Genomic DNA, 13,764 nt, shown 5'->3' with positions numbered 1-13,764 from the left:
CCTTCGAGTCTGATATCCAGGCAGGGTATAGCATACCCTATATAATAAAAGCCTAATATGCTAAGTGTCCAGTCATCCAGTTGTCCGTACAATCAAGGCATAATATGCTAATGATAGGCTAAGGCTGCTCTACCGCTCGCTATGATGTGCACTGACCACCAGGTGGCAGACAGTCGACTGGTCAACCACTCGCTATGATGTGCACTCACCACCAGGGGGCAGACGCTTCGACTGGTAGGTTAGCTTGCTGCTGGGGTCCGGCCATGCCCTGGAGCCCTCCCGTAGTCCTTCCCTGGCTGGCCAGCCTCCTGTGTCCTCCCTGGCCCCGATTGTGCACCAGGCCCCTAGTCTAATATAAAGTAGTAGTACATATTTTTTTATTTTTAGGGGATATTTATTAAAGCTGGGGAGAGTGAAACAAGGAAGGACCTAGGATAACTGAAGAGGGACTGTTTGGGGAAATGAGCCCAGCTGAGTTGCTTTGGCTCAGTAAGAGGTCAGAGAAAGGGGGCCTTGTGCTGCCCATTGGGGCGGCACAGGCGTGCTCCTGGGAGGTAGAGTGTCAGTATTACATATTAATGTTACATTATTATATGATATCATTGTTTTATAATTCTGTAATATATTATAATATTAATATTGATCATATTGTATAGTCAAGGAAACTGAGGCCCAGAGAGTTTAAACAGCTGTTCAAGGACACACAGCTCGTAAAGAGAGAGCTGGGCATCCCCCTTGGGCTTGGGGGCGGGAAGCTACATGAATAGGGGATGCCTCCAGGGCTCCCCTGTGTGGCTTGTTGCCAGTCCCTTTGGGCCTGAGTCCCCAGGACCGGGTGTGAGTTCTGGAGGAGCATTTTGCCTGGATTTGGTCTGTGACAGGGATCACAGTGCTCAGTGGAGGGCGCCCCTGCAGGGGCCCCCGGGAAGCCTGGAGCTTCCTTGGGTGTGTTTGGTAGTCAGGTCTGTGGCCTGCGTCTCTCCCACTCCCCCGCAGAATGGCAGCGGACGCGGTCATTTCTAGATGCCCTCCCAGACGGTGCCTCGGGCATCTGAGGCGGCTCCTTAACCCCACTGAGCCTCAGCTTCTTCACCTGGAGATGAGCCATGGCCCCTCCTTGGCAGGGCTGCCACCCCTTCCCTACCTGTCACCCCACTCAGGTTGCCTCCTCCCCGGGCTGCCCACATCAGCAAGGCACCCGGCTTCTGCTTCTCCTCATGGCCTGCCCTCCTCATGTGATGTCAGTGCCCCCACCCCAGCCTCAGAGCTCCCGGGGGACCATTGGGTCAGTGCCCAGAACACAGCAGGTGGCCCTGAATGTTTGTAGAATGAATGAATGAACTGCAAATGTAAACTGTCGGTCTTCATCCAACTTTTGGATTCACCTTTCCGATCCTTAGCGATACCTCTTCCACAGCCAGCCTGGTGTGGGTTCCTCCTTGCCCCCGTGTGGACCCCTGACCATGTCTGCCCACCCCTTCCACCCTCTGCCCCTTCTCTGTTCGCTCTCCTCTTGCCTCTCTGGCCTCTGCGATCCCCTTCTGTCCCTCCCACCCACCCGGCACCTCTCGCCACTGTGGGTTCGGGTAAACCCCCGCACTGCGCCGTTGTGGTCCCCTGTCCGCCCCCACTGTGTCTCGTTCACAGTGTGCAAAGGCCATGGTGACTTAGGGTGACATTTGGGTGCCGTGCAGACTCAGGGTGGAAATTTCCTTCTGGCCCCGTGAGTTCAGCCCTCCCTTGCCCTGGCCTATTTGGGGTTGTCCTGAGAGAGGGGAGCTCACCAGCTCTGACCTCCTCTCGGAGCCCCTGGAGTTGGGGGAGCTGGGCTGGGGGAGGACTGGAGAACAGCCAGCCCGTCCTCCCTGCCTCTGGGCACCACACCCATTTGTGCTGAGCGGGTCCCCACAGTCCCAGCAGCAGCTGTCACTTTTTGAGAGGCTCTGTGCCTCCAGCTCCTTATATTCCTCTCCCGGCTCATCCGTCATTCTGTCCCACGCTGACCAGTTAGGAAACTCAGATGCCCGCAGCGGATGGGCGGAAGGCGGGATGAACCTGTGCCCGGAAGCCCTCCCTGCCAGCTGTGTTCAGGGATGTGGGCCCTCCATGGCCAGATCTCCCCCATCTGGCTCCCGAGGAAAGCCATAAATCAGATTTTAAAAACGTAAATTTATTTTATTTATTTTTAATTTTTAATTGGGAGAAGCCATTCCTGGAAAAGGTGCAATTTTTATTTTATTTTTAATTCCTGAATTTTAAATGTTGGCAGCCAATTCTCTTAAAAAACACGACCACCAACGGGCCCAGTGCTTTCTCCCACATGTCGTAACCGGCCTTTGGGCAGGGGACAGGCCATGATGGCCTCCCCACTGCAAGACCCCGGCTGACCACCCTCTCCTCTTCTGCAGAGTCCTCCCCAGGCGGCCACGGGACCCACGTCAATGTCACCTGCATCGTGAACGTTTGCAGCAGCTCTGACCACAGCTCGCGGTGCTCCTCCCAGGCCAGCTCCACGACGGGGAACGCGGACCCCAGCCCCTCCGGCTCCCCGAAGGACGAGCACGTCCCCTTCTCCAAGGAGGAGTGCCCTGTGCGGTCCCCGCGCGGGGCCCCCGAGACTCTGCTGCAGAGCCTGGAGGAGAAGCCCCTGAACCTGGGCGTGCCTGACGCCGGCATGAAGCCCAGTTAACCAGGCCGGCAGGGGCCGCGTCGCCGCTGAGTGGGCTGGCCTCGGGGTCTCCCTGGCCCCCACGCCCAGCGCTCTGGCTCCTTCTAGGCCACGTTCCTTTAGTGGCCTCCACAGCCTGGCAGGCAGGGAGGAGGCAGGGAGAGTCAGAGAACCCCTCCGGTCATGGGCATCCTTCTCCCGAGGCTAGCTGGACGTGCTGGGCAGCCCCGCGGGTCCGGGTCCCTGCCGCTCTGAGCTGCCCCCTCGCTGGGCCTGTGGCCCTGGCTTCTGAAACCCTTGTTTCATCCCTGGGCTCTGGCTCCCCGGGAGGTTCCAGCGTCCAGAGAGGCCGTGGGGGAGGAGGGCGCGGTGGGAGTCATCCATGCAGGGTGGTCCTGGGTGGGGGGCTGTCATCAGCCAGATGGTTCTGTGCAGGGTGGGGTCCCCTGGGTTAGCTAAGGACCCTTGGGAAGCACCACCTCAAATCCTTTCCTGCTGGTTCCGCCTCCTGAAGCACCACCTCAAATCCTTTCCCCCCAGAGGCCCAGCAGGCAGCCTGGATGATATTGGACCCCCAGAGGCCCAGCAGGCAGCCTGGATGATATTGGACCCCCAGAGGCCCAGCAGACAGCCCGGGCAAGAAGGCAAACCTCTAACAGGAAATCTAATTTCAATATGTGGCAGTTTAAAAACTCACCAAAAAAAAACGTAAGCACCATGCAAACAAGCCAGCAGCACAACAAAGCCCAAGTCTCAGCGTGTGCCTTCGCTGCCTTTGACCTTCACTCCCCCTTACCCAGAGCGCCAGCCCCGCCGCCGCCCGCCCTCCTGCGCTGTCTGGTGTGGGCTCCCGGGCCACACCTTGTATCAGGGAATTTCAGGACCTGGAGACCCAGCTCCTGCAGCCATCTCTCTCCTTCTACCTCAGCCTGGACCTTCCTTTTTGGACTCCCAAGGGTGCTCCTGTTCCCCCAACCTCCTCCCGCCGCTCCTGGAGTCCCAGGCCCCAGGGGAGCCGCGGGGCCACTTTAGTACTGTGCCTGTCGCCATCCCAGGTGGATGTGAGATGCTGAGAGCCAGTCTGTGTGTGTGTGTGTGTGTGTGTGTGTGGTGTGTGCTGTGGGTCCGTGAAGCAGCCGAAGCCAACAGTTTTTCGAGGGCATTCTTACTTGTTAAAGAGCCTGCCCACTCCCCCCAAACACACTTGTTCACTCCCCGCAGAGGAGTGGAAGGAACAGGGCCTGGGGCTCCTGGAGAAGCCATTTGAGTCTGTGGTACTTGGATCTTTGTTGAAAAAGACTTGAACTTTGCAGCTGAACTTTTAGAGAGTCGGAGCGTCCAGCCATTACCTTGGAGACACGAGAGGCTTCCCACCGTGGATTCAAGATGTGCTTACTGACTACCTGGACCCGTCCGGGCCTCTGCCCACGTTGGACCCGGCGTGGTTATGGAGCAGGTCTGCCCCCTGGTGGACAGTTCCGGGAGGCCCTCCAGCCGCCTTTCCATCCATCCCCCCAGCAGAGCCGGGAAGCCATGAATTAAAGAGACTCTTCCTGGATGTAGCCTCGGTTCCCCGGCTTGTGTGGATCCCAAGGCCATGAGAGTTTGCACTGTCTGCTGGTCAGCATTCCTGCTTATAAATAAACCTGTTTGTTTTACATATGACTGCCTCCTGCCTTCTCAGGGTCCCGCCTCCTTCCCTGGTTCCTCCTCATCTCGGTCCTTGTGAAGGGACGAGTATTCCTGCGCTTGTGGTTAGGGCAGGCACTGGCTTAGGTGCTGGGATGCAGCAGCTACTGGGAGAGGCCTGCAGAAGGGAAGGAGGAGCTGACACTTGGGGCGGGGGAGGTGGTGGAGGGGCGCGGGCGCAGCGAGAGGTAAGGAAGAGCTCCCAGGCCAGGAGGGCAACGGGAAAGGGATTCACTGAGGAGCTGCAACCAGTGGGGAGATGCCGCCAGATCTGTGATTTGCAAAGACACAGGGGCGGGGGTGGGGGGCCGGGCGGAGGGAGGCCCCCTGGCCTCTACCAGGAGGTGGGGTGGCCGCTTTGGCTACATTGAGCGCTGGCGAGGGAGGGCAGAGTGAGAGAGCGGCGTGTGCGGGTGGTTCTGCACACACCCCTCTAGTTCCTCCGTCCGCCCAGCTCTGTAGCCCGAGGCTGCCCCCTGCAGGCCACACGCCCCGCTCCGCCCTCAGCCTTCCAGCAGGGTTTGCCCGCGGGAAGGCACCGACAGGAGACTGGGGGTGGGAGGGGAGCGAGGCCTGGTGTATGTCCTCCTCCCCACACCCTCCCAGCGGTCTTTACGTGTGACCACCCTCTGCTGTGCTCTGCTGCCCCCACTCCCTCTCCCGCCCCAACAGTCCCTGGTCCGGCTTCCCCCTCTATAGGCTGGGGTAGTAACAGGCGATTCAGTGCGAGGGGACGTCACCAAATGTGGTTTTCTCTCCACGCACCAAGCAATCCAATCCCCACACTATCTACCTCAGTGATGGCGAACCTTTTGAGCTCGGCGTGTCAGCATTTTGAAAAACCCTAACTTAACTCTGGTGCCGTGTCACATATAGAAATTTTTTGATATTTGCAACCATAGTAAAACGAAGACTTATACTTTTGATATTTATTTTATATATTGAAATGCCATTTAACAAAGAAAAATCAACCAAAAAAATGAGTTCGCGTGTCACCTCTGACACGCGTGTCATAGGTTCGGCATCACTGATCTACCTGGAGGTGAAACCAGACAACCAGGGGGTCCAGGCTGCCTGTCGCTACTTGAGCCAATTAGGCAGAGACAGCGTTGAATCATATATGAGCATTTATTCCAAGACTGCCGGCAGCGTGAGGGAGCAGCAGGTCACCCACAAACATCTGCTCTGCAGCCCCCCGTAAGCCAGCTGCTGATATAGGGCAGGACAAGGATTACGTGGGGAAGTAGAACTCACAGGCATGGGCTGGGGCAGGACTCCACTGTTTGGGCAACAAGCTTGTTAATCTTTCCATGATACTAGATATTAGGCACTTTTTGAATGAGAATGGACCGTCTTCCAAGGTTGACTACAAGATCCAAGGTTGACTGCCAGGACCCAGGTTGACTCCCTGGGGGGGTACAACTCCCAGCCAGGTCAGAATGTGCTTTCTTTAATCAGAACGAGGCAGTCGCGGTTAATAGAGCATGATTAATATTTCTTATAACTATGGCTCGTCTCCACTATTCTGTTTTTGCCCCTAACAGAGATGGTGTCAGACCCCGCAGGCTGGGGGCTCAGCCCCGCAGGGCTGTCCTCACTTCTGAGGCCAGTCACCAGTCCCGGGGGCACCTGTGCTCCTGCCCCATCATCTAGAACTCACAGGCTCCACGACCCCCTTCTTGGGCCTCATCAATTGGCTCCCAGAACTCAGGAAAACAGGTTACTCACTCGATTACCAGTTATTACCAAGGATACAACCCAGATTCAGGAACAGCCAGAGAGAAGAGATGGTGGGCAAAGTTTCTGTGGGAAGAGACAGAGGCGGGGGGGGGGGGGGTGTTCATGTTCTCTCCAGTGCACCACCCTCCCAGCACCTCCACGGAGTCAGTAACCTGGGAGCTCTCATCCTTTTGGGGTTTTTTGAGGCGTCATTACATAGGCATGATTGATTAAATCATTGGCCATTGGTGATTGGTTCCAACTCCAGCTGCTCTCTCTAACCCAGAGGTAGGGGGGTGGTTGGCTGAAAGTTCCAACCTTTAATCATGTGGTTGGTTTCCTTGGCAACCAGTCCCCATCCTTAAGGGCTTCTGAAAGTCACCCAATAACATAAACTCCGTTGTGATGGAAAGGGCTTTGGTGGGAATAACAGACACTGGTTTCCCCGCGGTGGCTCTGGCGCTGTTCCAGAATATGAGGACACAGAACAAATAGTGGGCCCTGGCTGGTTAGAGCGTCGGCCCGAGGACTGAAGGGTTCCAGGTGTGATTCCATGTCAAGGGCATGTACCTTGGTTGCAGGCCCCATCCCAGGGTGAGTGCGCAGAGCCAACCAATCTCTCCGTCTTCCCTCCTCCCTTCCACTCTCTCTAAAAATCAATGGGAAAAAAAGAATATCCCTGGGCGAGGATTAACCAAAAAAAAGAACAAATATTAGAACAAAATATCAGTGACAAGACACTCCCAGTGAAGTGACCGTACGTATGCAGGCATACCTCGGAGCTGTTGCGGGGTTGCTTCCAGACCATGCAATAAAGCGAGTCGTCATATTTTTGCTGGTGGAGGGTCTTGACTTCAATTGATAAAAAATGCAACACCCAGAAGCACAAGGGAGAGGAGCGCAATGGGACCAGGTGTGCCTGCATCAACCACACTACCACAGGGGGTCAGTTCGAAGCAACGGAAGACAGCCACTTGTCTGTTGGGTGCCCAGTCAAATGGGCCCGCTGAGCCCCTCCTGCCGCTTTCTTTCCTTTAACCATCCAGGAGCAATCGGTGTCGCTCAGGCAGGGCCAGCTGGGGTGGGGAGGGAGCAACATGTTTATTCCTCTTTAGTTTCCATTCACTCATTGTCGCGATGGAGCAGAGTAGTGGATGGACTAGCAGAGCAGTCAGGCGTCCTGGGCTCTCACATCTCACCTGCCCAGGGCTGAACCCTGGCTCCACCACTTCCTGTCTGTGTGACCTCAGGCAGGTTAATGAACCTCTCTGTGCCTCACTCTCCTTATCAGTAAAAATGGGATTAAAATAGCACCTCCCTCAGGGTAAGGAACCACGTGAATTACTGCATGTAAAATGCTTGGAACTGTGCCTGCCATATAGCAAGTGCTCAGTAAATATTAGTTGCTATTTGTGTGTGTGTGTGTGTGTGTGTGTGTGTGTGTGTGTGTGTGTGTGTGCTGGGGGTGCAACAGAGTTCAGGACAGACCAGGTCGCTGCTGAAGCTGACTCGCTAGGAGAGGCTATGAAAAGAAATACCTGTAGGCTATGCCAGGGGGTGGTCAGTGCTAAGAAGGAAAATTAAGCAACCTAAGGGACAGAGAAGGGTGGAGGGTCTGTTAGTTTGCAAGGTGAGTGGATGAAGGCTTTTCTGAGGAGCTGGCCTCTGAGCGGCCTTGGGGAAGGGAGGGCTGGCCCCCCTTGGGACCTGGGGGTAGGACAGAACGTGAGGTTGGGGATGGTGGCTTCAGAAGCCACGGGAAGGATGGCGGGGACGGTTTCATTTTCAGCATGATGGGCGGAGTCCCAGCCAGGGAGTGTGAGAAGCTCTGCAGCTTTGCCAGTCTGAGTTGGGGAATTGAACTTCAGTTACTCTATCTGCATAATTGCCCTGAGAGATAGGGAAGTACCCATTATCCCCGCTTCGCAGAGGAGGAGTCGCATGGGAGGGCTGGCTGGGCTTGGTACTTATCGAAGGAGTCAAGTAGGACGAGCAATCTGGTTACTATGGGAGACTCTTGATAACCAGCTCCATAGAATTTCACAAGCAAGTCCAAGGGGACTCCTCTTTTATTTTAAATTAATTATTTTTATTGGCTTCAGAGAGGAAGGGAGAGGGAGAGAGAGGTAGAAACATCAACGATGAGAGTGAATCATTGATCGGCTGCCTCCTATACGCCCCCTACTGGGGATCGAGCCACAACCCGGGCATGTGCCCTGACCGGGAATCGAACCGTGACCTCCTGGTTCATAGGCCGAAGCTCAATCACTGAGCCATGCCAGCACGGCTTGAGGAAAAATTTACAGAAAAAAACAATTTACCAATTTTAAGTGAACACTTCAAGGAATTTTGAGAACGGTGGACAGCCTTGTGACCACAAAAATCCGGATCTGGACCAGTTCCATCGCTCCGAAAAGTTCCCTCATGCCCCTCCCTCGGCAATCCCCTCCCACCACCTCTGGCCGTTGGCCACCACTGATGTGCTGGTGCCATTCTCGTTTGGTCTCTTCTAGAATGTCATAGAAATGGAATCATTTCAGTATATCATTTTTTTGTGGTCTGCCCCCCCCCCCCAAGCTAATACTTTTGAGGTTCCTCCAAGCTGATGCTTGGATCAGTACTTTGTTCCTTTTCATTGCTGAGTAGTATTCCACGGTGTGGGTAAATTGCTATCTGTTTATGCTTTCTCCTGTTGATGGGTATTTTGATTATTTCCAATTTTGGGCTATTATGAATAAAGCTGCTATGAACACCAGTGTATAAGTCTGTGTATGCATATGCTTTCATTTCTCTTGGTTAAATACCTGGTGTGGGATTGCCGTATGGTAAATGTATGTTTAGATTGATAAGAAACTCAGGGCACAGACATTTTAAGTAATATTGGTTGAATGAATGGTGCCCTGGCGCCTGAATTAAAAAAAAAAGTTTTTATTGATTTCAGAGAGAGGAAGGGAGAGGGAGAGAGAGAGATAGAAACATCAATGATGAGAGAGAGTCATCGATCGGCTGCATCGCTCGGTTGTGCCCCCTACTGGGGATCAAGTGCACAACCCAGGCATGTGCCCTGACTGGGAATAGAACAGTGACCTCCTGGTTCATGGGTCGATGTTCAACCACTGAGCCATGTGGCTGGGCCAGCACCTGCATTTTAAATAAACTCTTCCGGTACAGCCAGGTGTTGGTTCCTTTCCTTCTGCTTTTCATCTGTGGAGTCCAGGGATTTTACACCCAAACCTCAGCCCTTGAGGGGACCCAGTGTTGAGGTTCTGACAGGTGGATTCCACTTCAGAGGAATGACTCAGCCCATGAGCTTAGCATTATGATGGCTGGTAATTATTTGGTAAGTATACTATTGCCACCTTGCCGTCCTGTGTCCTGCATTTTCTAACTTTTTATGAGCCTGTAGGGTTCTTCCTGTTCTTCTGGGGACGATGCAAAATGAAGTGTCCATTTGTTCATTCATTCATTCATTCATAGAAACCTTTGCGAAAAGAAAATCTCTGCTTTCAGGGAACGTTCAGGATGGGGAAGGATGCCATGTATAAGCAAATAAATAAGGTAATCTCAGGGAGCATTACATTCTGTGAGGAAATACAATAGGGTAGTAGATGAGGGGAACTTGAGGTAGGGTAGCAGGGAAATCCTCTTGGAGTGGGAACTTTTTAAAAAATGTATTTTTATTGATTTCAGAGAGGATGGGAGAGGGAGAGAGAGATAGAAACATCAACGATGAGAGAGAATCATCGCTGCCTCCTGCACACCCCCTACAAGGGATTGAGCCCGCAACCAGGCATGTGCCCTTGACCAGAATCAAACCCGGGACCCTTTAGTCCGCAGCTCTATCCACTGAGCCAAACTGGCTGGGGTGGAGTGGGAACATCTGAAGCAAGAGGAGTCAGCTTTCTAGCTGCTCTGTAGCCATACAAGTCTATTGAGCACTTGAAATGCAGCTAGTTAGAACTCAGGTGTGATTTAAGTATAAAATACAAAGCTTACTATAGTATCTCATTACTATTTTTTTCTGTTAGCTACAGGTCGAGATAATATATTCAGGACATATTGGATTAAGTAAAGTACATTATTAATTTCACTTTCCTTTTTCTTTTTAAAAATTGTGCCAACTCAGTACATTTAAAATCACCACGTGGTTTGCATTATCTTTCTGTTGGGCAGCAGTGGTCCAGGGAGAAAGCACCCTAAGTGGTGAGAATGGCAAAGGAAAGGTCCTGAGGCATGTGCCCTGGATGGATGCTGTGGCAGAGCGGGCCAGGGATAGAGAGGCAGAAATAGGAATGGGCCACAGCCAATAGGATCTTGGTGTCAACTCATGTGAAGAATAAGTTTTAAGTCTAATGGGGAAGCCGTTTGAGGCAGGGAAGCGTCGTGGTCTGAATTCTGTTTTCGCAGACCCCTGAGGCTGCTAAGCAGAGATCTGCCTGGGTGGGTGAGATGGTAGAAGGGAGAATCCTGAGTTTCCATACGGTCTGCAGCCAGATTCACTTGGGGCCCGCGCTGCGCTGCAGGAGCGGCCGCTCCCGCCAGGGGGCGCCGCCTCGATGACTCGGCGCTCGGCTGCCCAGGCGCCGGCGCGCCGGCCGCTCGATTGGTCGGGTCTGGGCGGGCCGGAGCGCCGCTTCAGCGCCATTGAGGAGCGGCGGGGAGGAAGCAGCGCGCAGTGCCGAGCTGGGGCGGGCGCCGGGACCCCGACAGGTACGGGCCGAGGCGGGAGGCGCCGGGCTGAGCGGGGACCGCGGGGCGGGCGTGGGCTGGCGGCCGGCCGCTCCGGCTTCGCTACCGACCTGGGGGTCGGGGTCCGCCCGCGGGGAGCGCGGCGCCTGGAGTCGGGACCCGGCGTCCGGCCCTCCGACCGTCGGAAACCCTCCGGGAGCCCTGGAGCCTCCGACGGCGCGGAGCTGCCGCTCTCACGGGGACCCCCGCAGGCACCGGGGTGGCCTGAGCCTCCTGGGACCCCGGCGTCCGGGTGCTGGGGAGTCCGAGCCCCCGCCGGACCCGGCACCCTCTCCAGGGTCCCCGCACCTGCCACCCCGGGATTGGGGCGGTGCCACCCCGCCTCCTCTCCCCTGACCCTCGGCCTCCGTGCGGGACCCCAGTGTGCGAGCCCCTCCAGCTGACACCCAAGAATGGGGCGCCAGTCCGTTCTCCGGAGGGTCCCGACCACCCCCCTCGCCAGCCTTCCGGGGCCCCGCTCTGCAGGGGGACCTCCGGCCTCCAACCTGCCAGCGCACCTCGCCTCCCGGGGTCACGCCCTGGTTGAGCCCCTCCTCCCAGGCATGGGGTCCCCGGCGCCGGGCCCTCCGGGCTTCATCTGGGAGGTGGGGTTCTCTGCCCCGTAGGGAAGCGCGAAGGGTCGTGAGAGCCGATGGGGAGGCCGGCGGGCTGCGGGAGCCTCGCCGTGTGGACCCAGGGCCCGGCCTCCGCCCCCCGCCGCCCCCTGTCCCCGAGCTCCCCGGGGGCGGGTTGCACCGAGCCCGGGAGCCTCTGGGTGGGGCGCCGGGGTCCAGCTGCCGGCCCTTCCTGCCCCGGCTCCGGCCGCCCCTCGAGGGAGTGGCCTGGCTCAAGGTCACTGCCGGGCTCCTCGTCCGCCCGTGGGGCGCAGCCTGGATCCCCCGGTGTTACCTGCCCCGCCGAGCAGGGGAGGCCGCCGCCGGGGGTTCGCGCTCGGCTCGCAGCTGCCGAGACTCCGTGACGGACCTGAGTGTAAACACTCGGGGTGGTGGCCGGGTTGGCGGCCCTGCCGACACCGGACTCCTGCCGGGAATGCGCCGAGTGGCCGCCAGCCCGGCCTGGATGCTTAGCAGAGCCGATCGTGCGTCCTGGCCTGGGGCGCGGTGTCCCGACCGGGGCACTGACGGTGCGTCTTGCCCCATCTTTTAATCCGCGCTGTGCATTCCTCCACCTCCGGGGTGGACACGGGGGGAGGGGGGGATCTTGTGTACCCACCCACCGCGGTGTCCGTTTACCGGGAGAGCGTGTGTCGTTGGTACTTGGGAGAGAGTTTGTTGGCAGGTAGGGCAGACGTCGGTGGGAGGAACTCCAAAAATAAAGACTACTCCGACCCTGGCGCTTTGCCCAAGTGTGTTGGGAGTCGGCACCAATCAGGCGAGGTTAGCCAGGTTCGCGTTTTGTTTTCACAGATTTGCTTGTTTGAAGGTAAAATAAAGAAATGTTTTTTTTACTCAGACTGCTACACACTTCTTATTTTAAAAGCATGTCCTCGGGTGAGGATTTAAAAAAAACAAAACCACTTTAGAAAACGTGCTCTTTAAGTAAATGCATCCGGCAGTCTTGAGCAGATTCCCAGTTTTACACAAAATGTAGCTTTAAAAAGAAATCTTTGGAAAGAAATGAGGACTTCATCAAACGCTATTTATTTACTTATTAACGTGTACTGTCCTTGTTGACAAAGGGAAGTTAGTCTTGCGTGGAAGCGCAAGACGATGTTGACAGGTCTTCCCTGGAGTTAACTCTTCCAGGGCCTTGTTTTGGGGCCGCGCTGGGTGTGGCAGGCCTTCCGTTGGGATCTGCTATCTTCTGGCGCTGAGATGAATCACTGGAGGAGGGGCGGGTGCTTGGAAAGGATCCTGAGAGGGCTGGCTCCCAGTGGGCTGCCTGCCATAGCAAATCTGGTGTCCACAGTTCTCACTGGGACCTGCTAGCTGAGCGACTTGGGGACCCATTGGAACGCTGGTGTCTCAAGTTTTCCAAATATTAACTTTAAAAAAAACTGATTTCAGAGAGGAAGGGAGAGGGAGAGAGAGAGAGAGAGAGAAACATCAATGATGAGAATCATGGATTGGCTGCATGCCCCCTGTTAGGGGGTGAGGCTGCAACCCGGGCATGTGCTCTGACCGGGAATCGAACCGTGACCTGGTTCATAGGTCGATGATCAACCACTGAGCCATGCCGGTCTGGCTGGAATATTAACCTTTTGTAATACTAAAAATCTATACGTATTTTTGTAGTACTAATAAATACCTGTTATTAATAATAATCATAGGCAGTAGTGATTTAGTGCTGAATGTAAATACGGTAGCCAGAACCAGATGTTTTCTGGTGTGTGTAATTACTGACTAAGATAGTTCATTGTATCAACATCAGGCCCCAGTAATGCACCTCCAGGACATTTAAGAAGCGTGAACAACCACTGCCTTCTCCCTTCCTTTGATCTTATTTTACAAATGATCCCAATGAACAGATTTGCAAAATTGAATTAGGGGAGCCTTAAAGAGGACCACTGCAGAATATGAAGTTCAACCTCTTAGTGTAATTTTGCTTTAATTTAGAACAGAATTTCAGTCTCAGCACTGTTGATATTCTGGCTAGATAGTTCTTCGGTGTGGGGTGTTATGTACGCATTGTAGGATGTTTAACGGCATCCATGGTTTCTACCCACAAGGTATCACTTCCCATTCCTCAGAATCAAAAATATCTCTAGACTTTGCCAAATCACACCTGGAGGAGAACCTTGGTCAGGACAGTCTAGTCCCAAGGTCAGTCACTGAAAGCAAGCAGTTCAGGGATCAGTTACATTGAAAAGACATGCAACTTTGCATTGTAGGTAATATTTGGTAAATTTATAAGTGACTATTCCTTGCAGCTGCATCAAAACATCGACGTATTGGTTTGGTCCTCCATCTACTAATGGGGATCTTACAGTGCTTCTCACC

At 54.8% G+C, this 13,764-nt stretch overlaps 2 protein-coding genes across 11 annotated transcripts in view; both read left to right on the top strand.

The window, feature by feature from the left end:
• TNFRSF1B (TNF receptor superfamily member 1B) overlaps window positions 1–3,050 on the top strand; it is a 29,833-nt gene extending 26,783 nt beyond the window's left edge. The window contains 1 exon segment of the mRNA XM_006104524.3: window positions 2,409–3,050. Within this exon segment, the coding sequence (XP_006104586.1) occupies window positions 2,409–2,689 (281 nt within the window). The 3' untranslated portion in view covers window positions 2,690–3,050.
• Window positions 3,051–10,646: 7,596 nt separating this feature from the next.
• The window catches only part of VPS13D (vacuolar protein sorting 13 homolog D), a 210,316-nt gene continuing 207,198 nt past the window's right edge, over window positions 10,647–13,764 (top strand). For 4 of the 10 annotated variants that reach the window (XM_023745775.1, XM_014446841.2, XM_023745773.1 and 1 more), the window contains exon 1: window positions 10,679–10,786. The gene's annotated coding sequence lies outside the window, so the exon portion shown is untranslated. Of the gene's footprint in view, window positions 10,787–13,764 lie in introns of all 10 variants that reach the window. The other 6 variants (XM_023745772.1, XM_014446840.2, XM_023745776.1 and 3 more) reach the window with 3 other exon arrangements.

The sequence above is a fragment of the Myotis lucifugus genome, unplaced genomic scaffold (assembly GCF_000147115.1).
Source record: "Myotis lucifugus unplaced genomic scaffold, Myoluc2.0 scaffold_580, whole genome shotgun sequence".
NCBI classification, from domain to species: domain Eukaryota; kingdom Metazoa; phylum Chordata; class Mammalia; order Chiroptera; family Vespertilionidae; genus Myotis; species Myotis lucifugus.
The sequence above is the reverse complement of the archived record's forward strand: the minus strand, read 5'-3'. Positions and strand labels throughout refer to the sequence as shown.